Source organism: Solanum dulcamara, chromosome 5 (assembly GCF_947179165.1).
Source record: "Solanum dulcamara chromosome 5, daSolDulc1.2, whole genome shotgun sequence".
Lineage (NCBI taxonomy): Eukaryota > Viridiplantae > Streptophyta > Magnoliopsida > Solanales > Solanaceae > Solanum > Solanum dulcamara.
The window spans coordinates 66,313,248-66,333,338 of NC_077241.1; the positions used below are offsets into that span (position 1 = coordinate 66,313,248).

Here is a 20,091-nt window from a genome sequence, read left to right on the forward strand (position 1 = left end):
ACTTATTACTTTTTCAGCCTACCTCTCCTAAAATCAACAATAGCCAACCTCTTACATCTTCTCATTGGGACGCATTACATGCCTGAATTATCTCAACCTTGCTTCACTCGTCTTGTTCATGACTTGGGTCACTTTCATCTTATCCCATGTATCTTCATTCCTTATCATATTTATCCTAATATATCCACACATTTATCTCAACATCCTCCACACATATGCAAAAAAAAAAAGGTTAATACATAACATCCCCTTAAACTTGTCAAAATATACCATAAACACTTGAACTAAGATTTGATTCAATTGAACACCTCAACTTCTAATAAAGTGTTCCAATAAATAAAATAACTTTTTTTAAAAAAAAACGTGTAGAGTGGAGAGATATTTTGACAAGTCTATAGGGGTGAAATAGTAATAGCCTTGCTTTGAAAAAGATACATGAATGACCAGCTTTCACAAATTTCACTCACCACGTCATCTGCTTACACCTTTCAATTTTTTCGAAGTCTCTGGATAACCCCCGCCCCCCTGTCCGCCCATCAATAAAAGCACTCACATTCGAATTCCCTACTCACACAATATCCTCCATTTTCTCTGTGCGTGCATTTATCTGTATACATTATTCGGCTTTTGCAGGTCGGAGAATCTGATCGGAGCAAGTTGTGATCGGAGATCGGAGTTGAAAGTTCGTTATTCCGAGTGACCTGCGTTAGCTTTCTTTTATATTCACTTTTGTTTTTTGCTCCATAATTCCCTTTTTTTGGCTCTTCTAAGTTCTATTGAATTTACTTATATAGGTATGTAGATTATATGAATTTTGCGCTATTGTAGTGCTCTTATCTATTGATCTCTGTTTGTTTGTTTTCCTATTAGAATTGATGCGTTAGGTGTTGTTTTTTCTTTTTCGCGTACTGCTTAATTTATTGTTCGTTGTATTTCATCCTCTCAAATGTTTGTGTTCGGTGCATTTGTAGGTTTTGTTTGCTTAGATCGATTATAATGGAATTTGCCTTTGTTTGTATGAGGAGAGATCTACTTTTGGTGGAGTTTATAGAAATTGTGTTGCTTGTGCTCTCGTCTAGGTTTCATTTGTTGTGGAATCTATAAGAATTGTGATTGTTGTGCTATGGGAAAAAAATGAAAGAGACTCTCTATTGAGATTATGTTGTTTCTGTGCCCTGAGATCATGGATGATTGGCTTGCGTGCTGTTGTGTTAGGAATGGTTGCCTTGCAAATGTGTATGTTGAATTAGATGGTTATGTAGTGTATATATATCTTGGTGGAATGATGTTTTATATCGCGGAGCTTTCCAGCTTTGTGGTTATATAAAGGCTATCTGCAATTTTTGATTCAGAGAGTATAAATAATCCTCAATTTCAGGCATTTGCCTTGGTTGATTGATTGAGTGGCGTAAAAATATCTCTGTAGGAACGATTGACAACTAATTTGGGTTTCTTTGGGCTTAGGATAGTTGATGAAATTATATAGTCTTACTCTTAGCCTTGGAAAAATTATAGTTAAATATATAGGTGCCCGCAGGTTTAAGATATGGGGTACCTTGAACTTGTGGCTTAGTTATATTGATTAGCTAATAATGGAGGCCCACGTTGGAGAGTGTTTCAACTGTAATCGGTGGTTAATTTCGTGAACATCTGCCTAGATGGGAAAAAGTTGGGCATGTATTAATTGTGACCAGAACAGCTGGTGGCTGTTTTAGCACAACTTTAGCTGACTTGTTGGTCCTTCAAATCTCTGCTGCTTCTTATGTCGCTTTCAGTACATACATCATTGATGTTTTGTGACAGTAAGTATATTGCAGCTATCAAGTAATATTCGAGTGAGAAATTGAGTGTTCGGAATTGTAAGGCTATGTGGAAAATTTGATGAAGAATTTAAAGAAAGAAACAAATACTAATAAAGATCTTGAATAAACTGAGAATTTCAACATCTAATACTCATATAAATGGCAAAATAATTAAAGAAGTTTTACTTAGATAAAGTTGAAGTAGAAGATCCTTACTTTTATTCTCTCCCGCCCTGTCCCTTTTCGGTTGTGAAGACTGGGACTATAAACACAAGCATTTCTAAGTATGTATGTGGTCAATCTGAAGTTGCAAAGCTGTTGGTTGAATCAAATGGAAGTAGTAGTCATGATAGCGCCCTTCAGACATCTATGTCAATCTTCTGTTAAGTTTGTTCATCACTCTGTTTCCTTTTTCTATTTTGCGTTCAACTTCTGATGCGGGTATCCATTGAGGCTATTGGTATTTGCAGTTCCCACTTTTCCTTCAATAGGCTTGCTTAGGATTGAGAGTTTCAAGTGTTTTCCAAGCCTTCTGGTATGTTTTATCTTCTACCAATCTAATTTTGGGCTCCTGAAGGAGATCATCTGGTATATGTGGTTGTAGTTGTTCGTGAATGATGGTAAAGAAGGTGTAAACTTTACCTATTTTTGCATGAGAGGTAGACATTGGACTGTGGGAAAATGAGATATCGTGGCACATGATGCTTTTTATTTGCAACTTCAGTTTTTGTGAATTTTAGTAGAATGCTAGGCATGTGCGATGATGAGGTCTTTCATTAACAAAGATAAGCCTTGGGGTGAAAAGGTGAACAAAAAAGAAAGGAAACAAAGAAGAAAAATAAAATAAAAAAAGAAAGATGACCACCGGAGAGTATGGACCAGTTGGATGTTGTAACCCAACAGATAACATTTTCCTTTCTGACAATGAAAGAATCCAACTAACACACTGTTAAGAATTTATAAAATATTTCTTCAGGGTAAGATTCCCTTGTTGAAGTGACGTGGTGCAGAAGCTCAGACAGAGGTAGGGTTGTCTGTGATAGACAACAAATAATTCATCTCTGCAGTCTCGCACTTTTCCCGGTATTTTTCTGTCAGGACGGGTTTGATTGTTGTCCATTGCTTTTACGTTAGGTTGGACTACCCTTCATCAGTATCTCTTTAGATGGAGTTCTCCAAGAATGAAGTCATCATGCAATCATTATTATCTACTGCTGGACGCTTTGGAGCTCCGCAATGCTTCACGATAGTTCTAGTTTGGGTTCCTTTTGAACCTACTTGTGGATTCCTGTAGATCAACTTGTTTTGATGAATTCTCATGGTGGAGTTTGCTGATTGGAGCTGTCAACCTTTGTTGGAATTTGTTGTTGCTGGTTTCAATTGGTGTTCATGTGCGACAACACAACATTGTCTGAGGTGTTTTGCCCATTTGGAGGGGCAAGTAGTCATGCCTTTGTAGGTTTAGGACTTTTTCCCTTAGACTGTTTCCTGAATGCAGGGCTTGTAGTTGTTAAATTCATCGATAAGGCTAAATGGGAGACATAGTGATTGAACATTCAGGGACGCCACATTATGAGGCCTTAAACTTGCAAAATGTTAAAGCATCTGAGAATGATGCTGATCTGGTTCAGAGTTTCTGTGGGAGCTACTTGCCTGAGGATGGTGCACGTGAAGAAAAATCGACTTGTACTGAAGCCCTTGACAGAGGATACTTGGAATATGGGTATGTTCTCTGTCTCATTCATTATGGTTAACTTATGTCTATTTTGTATAATCATATTCTTGGTTGATCTATGATCACCAATTCTTTTGTAATATTTAAGGTCTAGATGCATTTCATGATATATGTTTGTCTAAACCTCATACATAGTGAATGTTGTGATCATCAATTATTCTCAGTTGTGTGTTCTTTTCCAGCTGTTCCCACTATCGCCGTAGATGTCGCATTAGAGCCCCATGCTGCAATGAGATATTTGACTGCAGGCATTGTCATAATGAAGCTAAGGTAAGTCCTGATGAATGATGGAATTATAATTTGGACAATAAGATATTCTAGTTGATGATGGAACTGAGCATACACTTACAAATAAGTTTAATATGTCTGTAGTTAATGAGGTGCACAATATGCTACCTCAGTAAGATTTGAGATAACAAATACCTGCATCCAGGGACATGTGCATAATTGTTTGGAGGCATGCAGTGTTCTCTTGTACCTTTTGATTGCTAGGAACCTTGATTTACACTTCATGACATTCATTGTGGCTACGTGTCTTTTAAATTTTACCTCATCAGCAAAGATTCTTATTTTGCCCCCCAAAGATTACTCCATCTCCCATCTTTGGTTGGTAAAGACTACTAACATATTTGCTTTTCTACAGAACAATATCAACATTGACCAGAAACTTCGACATGAGATTCCTCGTCACAAGGTGGAAAGGGTAATACTCCTGACTGGTTATACTACTTTGTGCAAATAATCCCCCCCCCCCCCCCCAATATATAATTCTCTTATTTTCCATCAACTAGCTTTACCTTCTCTTCATTTAATTTTGAATGAAATCTGAACATGATGCATAGAAAAATACATATACTCATTCGTTTGGGTTTTCTGCAGGTTATATGCTCACTTTGTGATACTGAGCAAGAGGTGAGTGGTGTTTATGCTATTCCTGCCCTTTACTATGTTATGTGGTCACAGTTTGAAGGATTGAATAATGCAAGTCTTTCTTGCTTGAGCATGACAGTTTACTGATCAAGAACCCAAAGAGAAGCAAGTTCTCTTGGTTTGATGTTTACTAATCTAGCCAAGCAGCTAGCATTCTGACTAGTTATCACTGATGTCCTCTACCAGGTTCGGCAAGTTTGCATCAATTGCGGTGTGTGCATGGGGAGATATTTCTGTGAAACGTGTAAGCTATTTGATGACGATGTAAGTTGTAACTCTCCTCACTTTAGTTATTCACTTGAAATTGCTTAATACATACCTTGAATTCAAGGAGTTGATAGTAACAGGAAATGCAACTGGAAGTGAAATATGTAATGTGCTTACCAACCTCTTCCCCACTTTTCATGTTGCAGATATCCAAAAGACAGTATCACTGCAATGGTTGTGGAATATGCAGGTATTGTTACTTAGCTGAAATTCCATTTCCTTCCCCAATCTCCTTATCATTTCTCTCTCTCTCTCTCTCTCTTTCTCTCATTTCTGTTGAGCTTCTGATAGAGCGAAAAAAGCAATGAAAGAAAAGGAGATAAAACCTTTGCTAACGTCTTCCACATGTAATAACAAAAAGACCTGCTCTGCAATACAATACCAATTCCATCTGAAATGTTCCATATCATACTTAGTCTATACGTTTGATGTTTAAGCTCTGTATGTATTTTGATGTTGGTGTTCTATTTTTATTATTTTCGTGTTTCTAGGATTGGTGGGATGGAGAACTTCTTCCACTGTCCCAAATGCAGTAAGTCTCGCATCATAGGCTCATGTACATGCATTACACGGTATTCTCCTTTGGAATTTCATTTTTCTTACTATGTGTGGTTGTGTGGTACAGGATGTTGTTATTCAGTTCTGTTGAGGAACAGCCACCCCTGTGTAGAGGGGGCAATGCATCATGACTGTCCTGTTTGTTTTGAGGTATGGATTGCAATAAGAATTCTCTTAAGTTGCTTTTTCCCTCGTTTGAACCTTTTTTGTGATGTTGCAACCGAATGAATTGAGAATGGTTATATGCAGTATCTCTTTGAGTCGATTAATGATGTAACAGTCATGCCTTGTGGACACACTATTCACCAGAACTGCTTGAAGGAGATGCAGGAACACTACCAGTAAGTTATTGTTACTTTATTGTTCCCTATTTTCAACATGTGCAGGTTGTCTATACAACTGATCTGATTTTAACTTTGCAACAGATATGCTTGTCCCCTCTGCTCTAAGTCGGTATGTGATATGTCAAAGGTGTGGGAGAAATTTGACATGGAGATTGCTGCAACACCGATGCCCGAACCTTATCAAGACAAGAAGGTGAGTGTATTTTTAGAACTGTTCTTATTGCTCCGTCAATGTGTCATACAAGCTTCAAAAAGTAAATGAAATTTGTGATATTGCAGGTTTGGATCCTTTGTAATGATTGTGGAATCACCTCAGAAGTGCAATTTCACTTTGTGGCCCAGAAATGTCCATGTTGCAAATCTTACAACACCCGCCAAACAAGAGGCAGATAGAGGGACCAAATATCAATAATCAGTCTGGCTATCATGTGAAAGTGATCCCACACTCAATGTGGCTACCTCCGAGTGGGAAGTGATTGGGCTTTTCAAAGCTAAGCTTGCAGAAGAAATGATGGAAGGGAGGGGTTTCTAATATGATCCTGCTTGTAGCACTTCTGGGGTTATCGTGTTTTCGTGTTTTCGTGTTTTCGTGTTTCTTCATTTTATTTTCAATGTTCCTTGATAGTAATATTTGTGGTTTATAAACCAGTGTAATTTTGAAGACACTGATTATTTGTTCACTGTTAGCACAAGTATTGTTGGCATGTGTGATATCTGTAGCTTGCTTCAATCCTTTCTAGCACAGAGCGAGTAAAACTGTGGCAAGTCGGGTGGCTGAGGGACGTGATGCGTTGTGTGATCAGTTAATTACTCGTGTGAAGTTAAATTTGTATTATTACTCCTTATATGAAAGAGTACTATAGTTCTTAAAAAAAAAATATGAAGGGCACCTGGTTAAGTTATCTGGACTACGCATTCTTAGAGTGCAAGGTATTTTGATTGAAACAAAGAAAGAAAAAAGGTAGTCCCTTTCAATTTTCTAACGTGTAGTATATTCTTTCTTCTTTGTTTCTGGGCTAAAGTGATGGATGAAAAGAGCACTTGACCTGACTAGAGTGACCCTTGTCTACATTTACTCTTACCCTGCCCAAGTTACTTAAATTGGTAACTTCACAAAAGGGTAAAAAAAAGAAAAAAGGGAATAATATAAGATACAGGTATAAAGATACTGCATAGGCCATCAGTGCCTTCAGACTTCACATAAAGTACAGTATAAGCACATGGCCCCAACATTCTCTCAATCTCCCAAAACAATGTTCTCATGGAAACAAAATTAAACCCAAAGTGCCTCTCAAAGGTGACGACGTTTCGAGTAGTTTGAATAAACAAACAAGTGTGTTTATAGATATATAGTGTCAGTAAAAGCCCTCTCTCCAAAAGCCCTAAAACCATGCCCCTTCTCTGAAACCTAACTAGACCATGGCCGCTTTGGCCGCCGGCCAACCATCACCGGCGGCTACTCTGCCGATTACGAACCTTCTACACTTCCCTATCCTCACTCAAACACCCCACGACACTCAACCAGCTCTGTCATCCACTGATTCTTCCCCAAACTATGCTCAGACACTTATGCATGGAACCTCTCCTAAAGCCAAAAGTCATCCCATACCAATGAAGGAGGTATCGTACCTTGAGGTTACTCCGGTGGTGCGCTGGACAACTTCAGAAGTGTCAAGAGTTGAGAACAATCATCCCTCAACAGTGTGGAGTGAAGGGAAAGTGTGATATCGGCCTATTGAGAGATAGACACTTACTGATAAGATTTTCTCTAATGGAGGATTTCATCAATATGTCCTCGAAGGGTGCCTATTGGTTGAAATCTAAGAATGGTTTTACATATCAAATGAGGCCATTAATTTATACTTCTACCTTTAAGGTTGAGGAAGAAACATCAGTAGCCATGGCCTGGATCTCTTTCCCGAATCTACTCCCCACATATTTTGTTAAAGAATCGTTATTTACTTTGGCATCTGCAGTTGGGAAACCTCTTTGTTTGGATATGGCTACCATAAATAAAACTAGACCTAACTGCGCAAGGGTAAAGGTGCAAGTTGATTTGCTATCTGATCTACCGAAGAGTGTGCTAATGGAAATTGAAGATGAGAAGACAAAGGAGATTAGGGTGGAAAAGGTGAGAATACAATATGATCACTTGACAAAATATTGCACACAATGCATGTTACAAGGACATACAATTGATGACTGTCGAGTACTGCATCCTGACCTGGTGGCAAACATAAATGAAGATGCAAAGAAGAAGGTGAAGGAGCATGAAAAGGGATATGTATCAAAAAGAAGAAGACACCAGGGGCGGACATATCCCTGCCAAATATATGTTCCTAAAGTTCTATCAAGTGGGAAGGTTGTCACTTATCTGGGAAAAAATGAAAAAGGAAAAAATAACAATAAGAGACCTGGTGAGATTGGGATTGCGGTTTCGATCCGTAATAATTTTGATGAGTTAGGAAAAATCTTGGAAGAAGAAACTGATAACAATGTAGATGTCAAGGGAGCAAATGACAAGGCCAAGGAGGAAACAGTGCAGATACATGTGAATGAAAGTGAGAGTGAGGTGACTGATGAAGGTCTCTGTGCTATTAATGAAACAGATCCTAACAAGAAGGAAATTGAAGCAACTTATCTGCCTAAGAATTTTGAAGACACAAGTGCAACTTTACAATAAGTAAATGAAGAGAGTGTCAGCGCTACTCAGGAGGACATACTTTCTGAGTACGGCCATGACTCAGGATTTAATATGGAGCAGACAGAAATGGTCCCAGATGGTGATAATTCATATGAGTAGATGGAAAATGATAATGGTATGCAGAGTACAAAATCAAGTGGGTATGAAATGCAGATTGAAGCTGACATTTTGACAACAGCCAAGAAGGAGTTGGAGGTCGAGGATCACATAGACCAGACTCCAAATCTTGCACCTTTGGATCACATCCAGGAATTCTATCCTAATGATACAATGAAAGAGGGAGAATTGAACATTTCAACTAATGACAGTGGGATAGGTTCATTTCCTCCTCAAAGGGAAGTGATTATAGAGTTAGCAGTGGCACAAGTGGAAATGGACAACTCTCAGTCATCAATCCATCAAAGAAAACAATCCCTTTTGAAGGAACTTCATGATGTAATATCTCATAACATCCCTGTGAGAATTGAGGTGCAAAATGTAGAGGGCAAGAACAAATTCTCTAAAAGTGAAGAAGAGGTTTCTGTGGAGCAGGTTTTAAGCAATGTGGTCAAAGAAGCTGATCTTTCACCAAGATCCAAGCAACAAAGCTATAAGAAAGGAAAGAAACAAGTAAACACAGAAACTATTCCTATAAAAGTGGTACCAAGGAGAGGTTGTAAGCCTATTTTTAAATGATGATGAAGACACTTTTTTGGAATATCAGATCAGTGAATACACAAAAAGCTTTTCACAGAGTTCAAATGTTACACAGACATCACAAATTTGCCATTATAGCTTTAATGGAGCCTTTCCAACATTATAGGCACATTCAAGCATTCAGGAGAAGATTAGGCATGACATATGCCCACTACAACAACAATGGTAAAATATGTTTTTTTGTAAGTGAAAATATAGATGTGGAGATACTACAGGATCAGGAACAACAGCTTACTATAAAGCTGTTTTTTCCAACAAATGGATAAATCACTTATGGTAACCATGGTCTATGCAAAGTGTGATCACCTTGATAAAATCAGTTTATGGGATAGTCTGTACAGTTTGGCTGATCACATGGAACTACCTTGGTTGGTAGGTGGAGATTTTAATGTCATTATGAATGAAGATGAGAAGATTGGTGGATTGCCGGTTTTCCCAAATGAATATGAGGATTTTGCATTTTGTATCAATTCATGTGAGCTGCTTGAAATAAATTATAAGGGAAGCTTGTTTACTTGGTGGAATGGGAGGACAGGTAGTGACTGTATCTTCAAAAGGCTGGATAGGATGATTGCAAATTCAAAATTACAAGATTGGTTTGCACATATGGAGGTGCAATATTTATCCAGAACTGGCTCAGACCATGCTCCTTTAATACTTACTTGTGGTGAACTTTCACAACATATAAGGAAGCCTTTCACATTTCTAAAATTCTGGATAGAACATGACACCTTTTTGGATGCTGTTAAACAAGCATGGATCATAAATTTTGAAGGAAATGATTTTATCAGTTTCAAGCTGAAATTGAATAATGTGAAATCAGTTTTAACACTTTGGAGTAGGGCCACTTTTGGTGATATCTTTAAACAGATAACAGTAAGAGAAGAGGTGGTTAGAATTAAGGAGCAATGTTTTGAAGAGGATCCTACCCCTGAGAATAGGATGGTACTGCAACAAGCACAAACAGCATTAAAAAAATACCTTCATTATGAGGAAGAATTCTGGAGGCAAAAGTCACACATGACTAGTTTTGCAGAGGGTGACAGATACATAAGATACTTTCATAGTATTATGAATGGTAGGAGGAAAAGATTGCAGATCAGAAGAATTCAAAATCAACAAGGAGATTGGATAGAAGGGGAGTCACTTTTAGCAGAAGAAGCTTGTATATTTTATCAACAACAATTTTCACAAGAGGCTACCACTTTTGATTTTCATTTGCTACAACATGTTCCTAGTATGGTGGATCAGGGTACTAATGAACAACTGGTGAGCATACCAACTTTAGAGGAGGTAAAGAGGGTTGTGTTTGCATTATCTGCAGATAGTACTGCTGGTCCAGATGGGATGATGTACATAAAATGGTGAAAGCCTTTTTTGTTGGCCAAACTCTGCCTAAGTCAGTCACACATACCAATCTTGTACTGATACCAAAGAAGAACAACATTGAAACTTTTGCTGATATGAGACCAATCAATCTCAGTAATTTCATCAATAAGGTCATTTCTAGAGTGGTTCAGGATAAGATGGAATACATTCTACCTTTTATAATATCTCCTAACCAGTCTGGATTTGTTAAAGGCAGAAGTATCATTGAAAATGTCCTCCTAACTCAAAAAATAGTGGCTGACATTAGACTAAGAGAAAAACCAGCAAATGTGATACTCAAGCTTGACATGGCCAAAACATATGATAGAGTGTCATGGAGTTATTTAATCAGAGTCTTAAGGAAGATGGGATTTGCAGAAATATTCATAGACATGATTTGGAGATTGATAGCAAATAACTGGTGCTCAGTACTCCTTAATGGTCAAACACATGGTTTCTTCCATTCAATAGGGGGTGAAACAGGGAGACCCTCTCTCTCCTTCTTTATTCATCTTATCTAATGAAGTTCTATCTAGATCATTAAACTCTTTATTTGAGAATAATGAATTTAGAAGTTATGGAATGCCCAAATGGAGGGAAAATCTTAATCATCTGGCATATACAGATGACACAATAATTTTTTCAGCTGCTAATGATACTTCTTTAAAATTAATTATGCAGGTGCTACAAGAATATGAGCATTTTTCAGGCCAACTTATAAATAAAGACAAGAGCTCCTTCTATGTACATAGTAAGGTGTCTAATGGACTGATACAACAAGTGGAGAATATTACTGGCTTCAAAAGAGGTACTTTTCCTTTCAAATACTTGGGATGCCCTATCACACATTCAAGAAAAAGGAAAGCTGACTACAATGATCTGATCAAGAAAATCAAGAATAGGCTGCAGAATTGGAAAGAACGATTATTATTATTTAGAGGAAAAGTTATCCTGATCAATAATGTATTAATGAGTATACCAATATATTTACTATCAGCCATCAAACCTCCAAAATGTGTAATCACTAATATGCACAAAATCTTTGCAAGATTCTTCTAGAATAATAGTGAGGAAGGCAAAAGAAGGCACTGATCATCCTGGATGCATCTGTGTAAGCCAAAAGAAGAAGGAGGAATATGATTTAGATCTTTGTTTGATGTCTCTAAAGCACTATGTGCAAAATTATACTGGAAATTCACGACAATAAATACACTATGGGCAAATTACTTATGGATCAAATATTGCAAAAGACACAACCCTCAAACTGTGCAGTGGAAGGGGGGCTCTCAAGTATGGAAGGCTATGATAGAGGCTAGAGATAACATAGAGCATGAAATATGGTGGGAACCAAGGAGTGGAACTGCAAATATATGGTTTGACAACTGGCAAAAACTGGGGGCTCTATACTACATCATCCAGAAGACTTTGTAATAGATAAGGGTATTCAAGATATAAAACAAATAATGTTGCAGGGTGGTTGGAATTTGGAAAAATTGCATCAATTGTTTCCTATTGATATTGTGGATCATATACTAGAAGACTTGCACTTTCATGAACCAAATGAGGAGTGGGATAAACCAAGATGGATGATGACAACATCAGGTAAATTCAGTTTAGGTACTGTTTGGGAGTTACTGAGGAGCAAAGCAACCAAATCAGATATCTATAAAAATATATGGATACCAGGGGTACCATTTAAGATCTCTTTCTTTGTATGGAGGTTGTGGAAATACAAAATACCAGTTTGAGAGGTTGTAAGAAGGATTGGGATCACTACAGAGGCAACATGTTATTGCTGTGATAACAAATAATATGAAACTGTGGACCACCTTTTTGTTACAGGAAGTTTTGCAACAAAAGTTTGGAACTATGTTAAAAATATTGCAGGGATCACAACATATTTTCAACAACTGAAGCAACTACTTCAAATCTGGTGGAACACAGAGCATCCCTCAAAGTTCAGCACCATTTTTAAAGTTATTCCAGTGGTTACCATGTGGAAGATATGGAAGTGGAGGAACACAATTCTACATGGAGGGAAGATGTCCATCAACAAGGTGATATATGAGATAAACATGATCATATATCATATGACCAGAATGAGGTTCCCATGGCAGCAAAACTTACCAAGATGCCTACCTCAAATTCTTCAAACATTTGAAGCATACATGCCTAGAATTGTAAGCAAGATAGTGAAATGGGACTTTCCTAAACAAGGATGGTATAAATGTAACACTGATGGAGCTTCAAAGGAAAATCTTGGACCAAGTTCTCTGGCATTTTGTATTAGGAATGCAGCAGGTGATCTCCAGTATGCAGCAGCAAGAAGGATACCAGATGGTTTGAGCTTGATAGCAGAAGCAAGGGCAATACATGAAGGTCTTCTATATTGTGTTACACACACAATGCTGCCAGTGGTGTTGGAAACAGACTCATTGATTATGAAAATGATCTTACCTGGGCAGTGGGAGGCTCCATGGAGTATATCAATGATCATAAATGACATCTCAAGGCATATGAGGGATAAGGAAGTGAGGGTGGAGCATGTGTTGAGAGAAGGAAATGGACTGGCTGATTTTTTAACTAACTATGCTTTTGATTTTGCAGGTGATCATCAATTTGACAACTTTACTTCACTTTCTATAAAAGCAAAGAAAATATTAAATACAGAAAAATTACACATACCATACATGATGATTAGACCAGCCAAATATCATCACATACCTGGTGATTAGCAACAAGGTGAAGAACAGCAGCAACAGCCAACTATGGCTAGTAGATATACCTGTAAGCTAAGACAATGAAAATATTCAATGCAATATGTTCGCAGTTACATGTCAAGGAATACGGAGGATTTCTACTCCATCCTGGAAGCCTGAATAAATATTCTTTTTGACTTTGAACCATAGCACCTGGTAAGAGATTGTAGGTGTCTAAAATGGCAAAAAGCCAAGGCCAGAGGATCCGCAGCAGAGTACGCTCCATTCGACATTAGATGTAATTCATCACCTTGTTTAACTTTCAAATTAGGATAGTTGTTCTTGCCTTTCCTTTCTTTTAACTTATGTACTTTTATATTACAATTTTAATATACTACCAAAAAAATTTTCTTTGGTAGTTAAAAAAAAAGATATATAGTGTCAGCATTGTTTACAAGTAACGATAGTACAGGCGCATCATAGTAGCATTAGCTATGTGAGAACTGGTGTAGTGCTAATCTAAGAGTTGAAGGAGAACTGGTGTAGTTCAATCAGAAGAAATAGATGTTTACATAGACCCACAACGAAGCCCAGTTCCTAATCTAAGCCCAACTTAAATTTCAGTTTTAGTTTTACATACGGTATTTTTGTATTTGTAATAAGTAGTTGTTATATGTATTGCACTGATATAAAAGAAGGTAGAGTACTTCTAAATGAGATAAATTATATTCTTCTGGATACTTCTCAGAATGAAATACAAGTTTGGTTCTTCTTCTATCTAGAATTGAGGTTCTTCATTTTCAATTTTCCACATCGTATCCGAGCTGTGTATCTCTAACATGGTATCAGAGCGGATATTATTGTTCTCCTCAACTTACTCTCCCTTTCGATACAACCTGTGAAAGATTTCGTCAGAGAAGTTTTCACCGAAGTTTCGAGTTCATGGCAATTTTTCATTTTCTGGAAGTGTCTTCTTACGCTTGATGAGTACAAGTGTATACCAAGGCCTTGCTTCTTCAGGTTTCGAAGAAGGGCGATAATTGTTTCTTTTTTATCTTACTTTTGATTCTAGGTCAGCAATTTAAGGCTTTATTTGTGGATTTCGCATTATAGTGTCCAGAATATATACTTTTGTGTTACTTGACTAAATTCACTGGTTTAGCTGCTAGTTTAGTCATTAGTACGAATTCCAATACTACGACTCAAGGTTTCGATGAGTTTACTTTTTCCCAAACTCATCCATTTTACATATATCCTTCCGACAATTCAGGGTCTCGGTTAGTTTCTCCTCAGTTCGATAGTATTGATTTTGTGGTTTGGCGTAAGAATATGCTTATTGCACTTTCATCCAAAAACAAAATAGGACTTATCACAGGGACAATCCCAAAACCAACACCAGAATCTCCTTTCTTCCCTTTTTATGAGAGGTGCAATGACATGGTCATAGCTTAGATAATCAATCCTCTCTCAATTGAGCTAGCCACAAGCGTTATGTGTTTTGACACTGCTTAGGACATATTATCTGAAATAAATGAGAGATTTGGTCAATCAAATGGAAACAAATACATTCAGATCCAAAAGAAAATCAGTGCCACTTCCCAAGGATCATCAAACATTGCCACCTATTTCACAAAAATGCATAGCCTCTAGGATGAACTTAACAATTCATATGTTGGACCAGTTTCCTTATCCAATGTTATTCCTTCTTCGACTCTTGTTTGCAAGTACTGCAAAAGATCAAGACATGTTATTGAGAAATGTTATAGACTTCATGGATTTCCAACCGATTTTATGTTTACCAAAAACAAAAAGTTTGTTTCTTTTGTTCAAGGTAATGGTCCCCTTCCAAATTATGCGGATGAAGGACACAAATTGACCAAAGAACACTACTAACACTATCAACATCTTCAACAACTACATAGCAGTTTCAACTTCCATCCTCCTATATGTCCTGATAATATTGTCAATGATTGCACTGGATTTGCTTACTTTGCAGGTGTGTTCAATCATGCTGAAGTTAATTTTGTTGCTTTTCATGCATGTACAGTATCTTCTTTAGGATTAAATCCTTGGATAATTGATTCTAGGGATACTAACCATATGACACTTTACAAACACCTTCTTCGCAATCTAACTCCTTTTGTCATACCTTTCTTAATCACTTTACCCAATGTATACAAAGTAAAAGTCATATCTACTGGTTCTTAACATCTTAGACCAGATATGACTTAACATAAGGTTCTGTTAGTTCCATCTTTCCATTTCAATCTCATTTTTGTTCATGAACTTCTTACTCAATTTGACTATAGTGCATTTTTTACCAAGACTAATTGTACTTTACAGGGCCTTTCTCTGAAGAGGCAATTGGAACTTGGTAGAGCTACAAATGGTCTTTATTTTCTCAATATAGATCAATCACAGTTAAATGTAGATATGTCAACTTCAGTTTCAGTTCCATGTAGTATTTTTAATCTTGCTCCTTGTACAAAGTCTACTACTGTCAATTGTTCTAATTCTATTGGTATTAATAAGAATGATCTCTTTTGGCATCAAATATTAGGACATATGCCTTGCCATAAGATGAAATCTATATCTTTTCTATCTGACCAGATATCTCCAAAACAATAATTTTTATGTGATATTTGTCCAAAAGCTGGACAACAACGATCACCATTTCTTCTACCCCTTTTCCTTGTACATATTGATATTTGGGGTCCATATCCTACTCAAACTTATAATGAGTTTAAGTATTTTTTGACTTTGGTTGATGACTTTACTAGAACTACATGGACTCATCTCTTATCATCTAAGAGCAATGCTCTTTCTGTGTTAAAAGCTTTTGTTGCCATGGTCAGGGTACAATTCAAGTTTTCAGTTCAAACTTTTAGATCTGATAATTCCTATGAGTTGGGCTGAAGTACTGACCTTCAAGCATTCTTTTTTGAAAATGGTATTCTCCATTAAACCACCATTCCACACACTCCTCGACAAAATGGGGTAGTAAACATCTCTTGGAAGTTTTCAGGGCTCTTTTATTCCAATCTAAACTTCCTTTGAAATACTGGGAGAATTGTGTCCTTACTGCCACTTATCTTATCAATAGGATAGCTTCTGTTGTTTTACACAACATATCCCTTTTCGAAAATTTTCATGGACATGCACCATCTTATGATCATCTTAAATCTTTTAGGTTCCTCTGTTATATCGTTTCTCCCAAATCTAATAGGGATAAATTTCAACACAGATACATTCCAAGTGTTTTCTTAGGGTATCCTTGTGGGAAAAAGGGATAAAAAATTTTGAATTTTTTTACTATATTTTTTTCTAGAGATGTAACCTTTCATGAACACATCTTCCCTTATCACAGTCATCCCTCCTCTCCTTTTCCTGATCCTCCTGATGATTTCGTAGATATTCCTCCTCTTATCACTCCCTTAAATTCTCCTACTTCACCTCCACTTACTGATCCTTCTTCACTAGCCCCATCTTCCCTTCCGACCATGTGCCTAACTTGCCAGCTCCACTATTTATTCCTTCCAAGAGGAGTTCCAGAACCACTCACCCTTCTGCACATCTTGCAGATTTCATCTGCTCTTCAGTCCTTTCAAGTTCTGCCCCCATATCTGTTGATTCCAAGGTTTCCAGTGTTGATTTGCATATACATGAACCTCAGTTTTACCTGCAGGTTATTTCTCATCCTGCTTGGCAGGAGGCCATGCTAAAAGAATTTCGGGCTCTTGAGGCAAACCACACTTGGGATATTGTTTCCCTTCCTTCATACAAGAAAGTTATCCCCTACAAGTGGGTTTATAAGATTAAACAGCGGTCTGATGGTACTGTTAAGCGCTATAAAGCAAGACTTGTCATTAGGGGTAACACTCAACAAGGATGTATAGACTATCATGACACTTTTTCTCCGATGGTCAAACTTACCACTGTCAAGCGTCTCTTAGCCCTTATTATTAAGAGAAATGGATTGTTTATCAATTAAATGTCAATAATGCCCTCCTTCATGGTGACCTTCAAGAAGATGTTTATATAAAGGTGCCTCCTGGACTACTTGTCTCCTCCACTTCATCTTCTTCCACACCTCTAGTCTATAAGCTTAGAAAGTCTCTATATGGTCTCAAACAGGCTTCTCGACAATGGTTTTCCAAGTTGTCTGAAGCTTTGTCATCCAGAGGTTACATTGCAAGCAAGAATGATTATTCTCTATTCACCAAGTCCTCAGATTCTTCTCTTGTTGTTTTGGTGGTCTAAGTTGATGAAACTCTATTGGTTTGTTCTTATCGTGCTGAAATGGATGCCCTAAAATCTTTTCTTGATAATCAGTTCAAGATTAAGAATTTGGGTATGATCCATTATGTTTTGCGTTTGGAAGTCATTACTCATCAGGCTGGTTATCTCATGAATCAACATAAATACACATCAGATCTTTTGGAAGAGTTCCATTGTTTTAATTTCACCCATGCTTCTTCCCCTTTGGATGTGTCTGCCAAACTAACACCTGATATTAGTGAGCTTTTGCCTAATCCTACAACTTATCGCAGATTCGTTAGCAAACTTAATTTTTTCAACACACTATACCTGATAATGCTTTTGATGTTCAACATCTCAGTCAATTCCTTTACTATCCTCAAATACCTCATATGTTTGTCGATCTCCATGTTTTACGATATCTCATGAATGCTACTGATCAGGGTATTCGTTTATCTTCTTCTTCTGATTTTTCTCTTTTGGCTTATGCTGATTTTGATTGGGCTCCTTGCCTTTGTCGTGAAAGTTTGTTACTGGCTTCTATGTCACTCTTAGTTCTTGCCCTAGTTCTTGGAAAAGCAAAAAGCAACCCACAATTGCCCTATTGTCACGCCCCGGGAGAGTATCCTAGGCGTGGACGGCACTCGAAGGCCATTTATGACCTCCGATCGAACCACTTAGTCCAGTTACACGTTCATTTAATCACATTCACTCAAAGGAGGGTTCAATCATAACAACTCATCAAAGCAAATATAATAAGACTTCTCAAAAATAGCAGTCCAACCTTCCCACACTTTAGTCTATGAAGCCTCTATCAAAGTCTAGAAGGTGCCAATGACAAGCTCATGGCTACCAACAACAAATCAAGGAAACGACAACAAAGCTATACAAGAAAGCTCAACATCCTCTGGAAACTAAAAGGGTTCACCAACTGGATAGAAGTGTATGTGGATCTTCAACAGAGCGCCAGTTGATGATTTCTAGTACCTGTCTCTGCATCATGAAATGATGCAGGCCAAATGGCATCAGTACATAGAATGTACGAGTTTGTAAAATGGACGGATGAAACAAACATCAAAAAAACATCAACATCAACTCAGGGACTCAACTCATACATACATGACAACTCACTCAAGTGTCCTAAGTCTAACGAGAATAGTTTAGATGGTACTAACTCATAAGCCACTTAACTCAACTGACTCGGAGCACTATCAAGACCTAAATGGGAGTTTTTCTTATCCGACAACCATTACCTATGAGCGAGTGATAATACAACAATCAGACATTGTTTCCACATCTTTCCATACCTTGCCAGGGCATGAACACCTCCCTAATCATGGATATCATCGATTAGTCAAGTCCTATCATGTCAGGAAAAATTAATAGAAAACATCCGACTTTAACGATTCAATCCCATGGGAAGCATCCGACTTTAATGGTTCCATCCCTACCTACGTTGGCGGCGTAGTTTATGGGGTTCGAGTATGGACTATACTCTTACCTGCTTCGGTGCTCGATACTCCTCCCATGACTCTATGCTCATAAGACTCCCTCCAATCATCTCAAACAAGCCCTTACGGCTAGTTTCATGTGGAACATTGCTAACTCATCAACTCTATTCTCATTTCAACTCAATTAAGTCATAATGGCAAGTTCCATTTAGGACCTCGTTCACTCGTCAATTCTATCCTCCAATCAACTCAATCAAGCCTTATTTAGATAAATATTTATGACATCTCCTCAAGACTCATCACAACTCTATGACTTTAACTCAATAATTCAAGTAAAATAACACATTTAAGGAAATTGACTTATGCAACATAATCACATGGTTAAAGAGGTCAACAAAACATAATAACAAGTCATATCCATCAACTCATACTAACATGAAGGTTTTAGGAACTTTTTAGGTCAACAACATCAACACCAATAAAGTCAAATTAATAGGAGACAAAACTCATTCAAACTTAAACCATGCTAAGAAACTCTATTCCCATGGGCCTCTAACCTCAAAGCAAGAGTAGGGAACATGGGTGGACTCAACCCATATTTTGGATAGCCTTACATACCTTAGTGAAGACTTGAAGAAAACTTGATGTTGGGTCTTCAATGGAGAACTCAAATCTTGAAGCTCTTGGAACTCTTCTTGTTGGAAATGGAGAAGAAGAAGAAGAGAGAGAAAGGAACTCCTAGGGCTTTTTAGAGAGAGAGTAAGGTTGCAATTTGTGATCCCAAAATGCCCAAGGATGATACATATATAATTTGGGGGAATTCCCAAATTACCCCTTCTCAAAAGTTCTGAAAATAGGTAAAGATGTTTCTGGCACGATAGTAGCGCATCGCGCCAGTGCAGCGCCAGGCCGATTACGCTTAAAAATGTGCACATCTAATAGTGGCGCACCACGCCAAGAACCAAACTATTGAGGCATATTCTTGGCGCGATAATGGCGCATCGCGCCCTTACAGCGCCAAGGCTAATATTTTCTGCGTTCTAGAAATTGGCTTGAAAAACCCTGCACACCTTATAGTGGCGCGTCGCGCCAGAGCCCAAACTACTGATGGTAGCTGGATCTCAGGTCTATCTTTGAAAAACAAGTGGTACCCTGAAGTTGGTCAAATAAGTCATCTATTCTAGGGAGAGGGTATTTGTTCTTTACGGTGACCTTATTCAGCTGCCTGTAGTCAATACACATTCTAAGGGACCCATCCTTCTTTCACACAAATAGGACCG

At 37.7% G+C, this 20,091-nt stretch overlaps 1 protein-coding gene across 3 annotated transcripts; it reads left to right on the top strand.

The window, feature by feature from the left end:
- The first annotated feature begins 560 nt into the window (after positions 1-560).
- Positions 561-6,347, top strand: LOC129889403 (probable E3 ubiquitin-protein ligase RZFP34). Of its 3 annotated transcripts, none has more exons than XM_055964686.1 (12): positions 561-682; positions 3,301-3,525; positions 3,720-3,807; positions 4,181-4,240; positions 4,417-4,449; positions 4,654-4,731; positions 4,881-4,924; positions 5,226-5,266; positions 5,360-5,442; positions 5,542-5,633; positions 5,718-5,829; positions 5,916-6,347. In XM_055964686.1, the coding sequence occupies exons 2-12, from the start codon at positions 3,335-3,337 to the stop codon at positions 6,027-6,029; spliced, it is 936 nt and encodes a 311-aa protein (XP_055820661.1). In that variant the 5' UTR covers positions 561-682; positions 3,301-3,334; the 3' UTR covers positions 6,030-6,347. The 3 variants fall into 3 exon arrangements, with proteins under 3 accessions (XP_055820661.1, XP_055820660.1, XP_055820659.1); XM_055964685.1 differs by having other exon boundaries at positions 573-705; XM_055964684.1 differs by lacking the exon at positions 561-682 and adding an exon at positions 737-2,826 and having other exon boundaries at positions 2,937-3,525.
- The last annotated feature ends 13,744 nt before the right edge of the window (positions 6,348-20,091 follow it).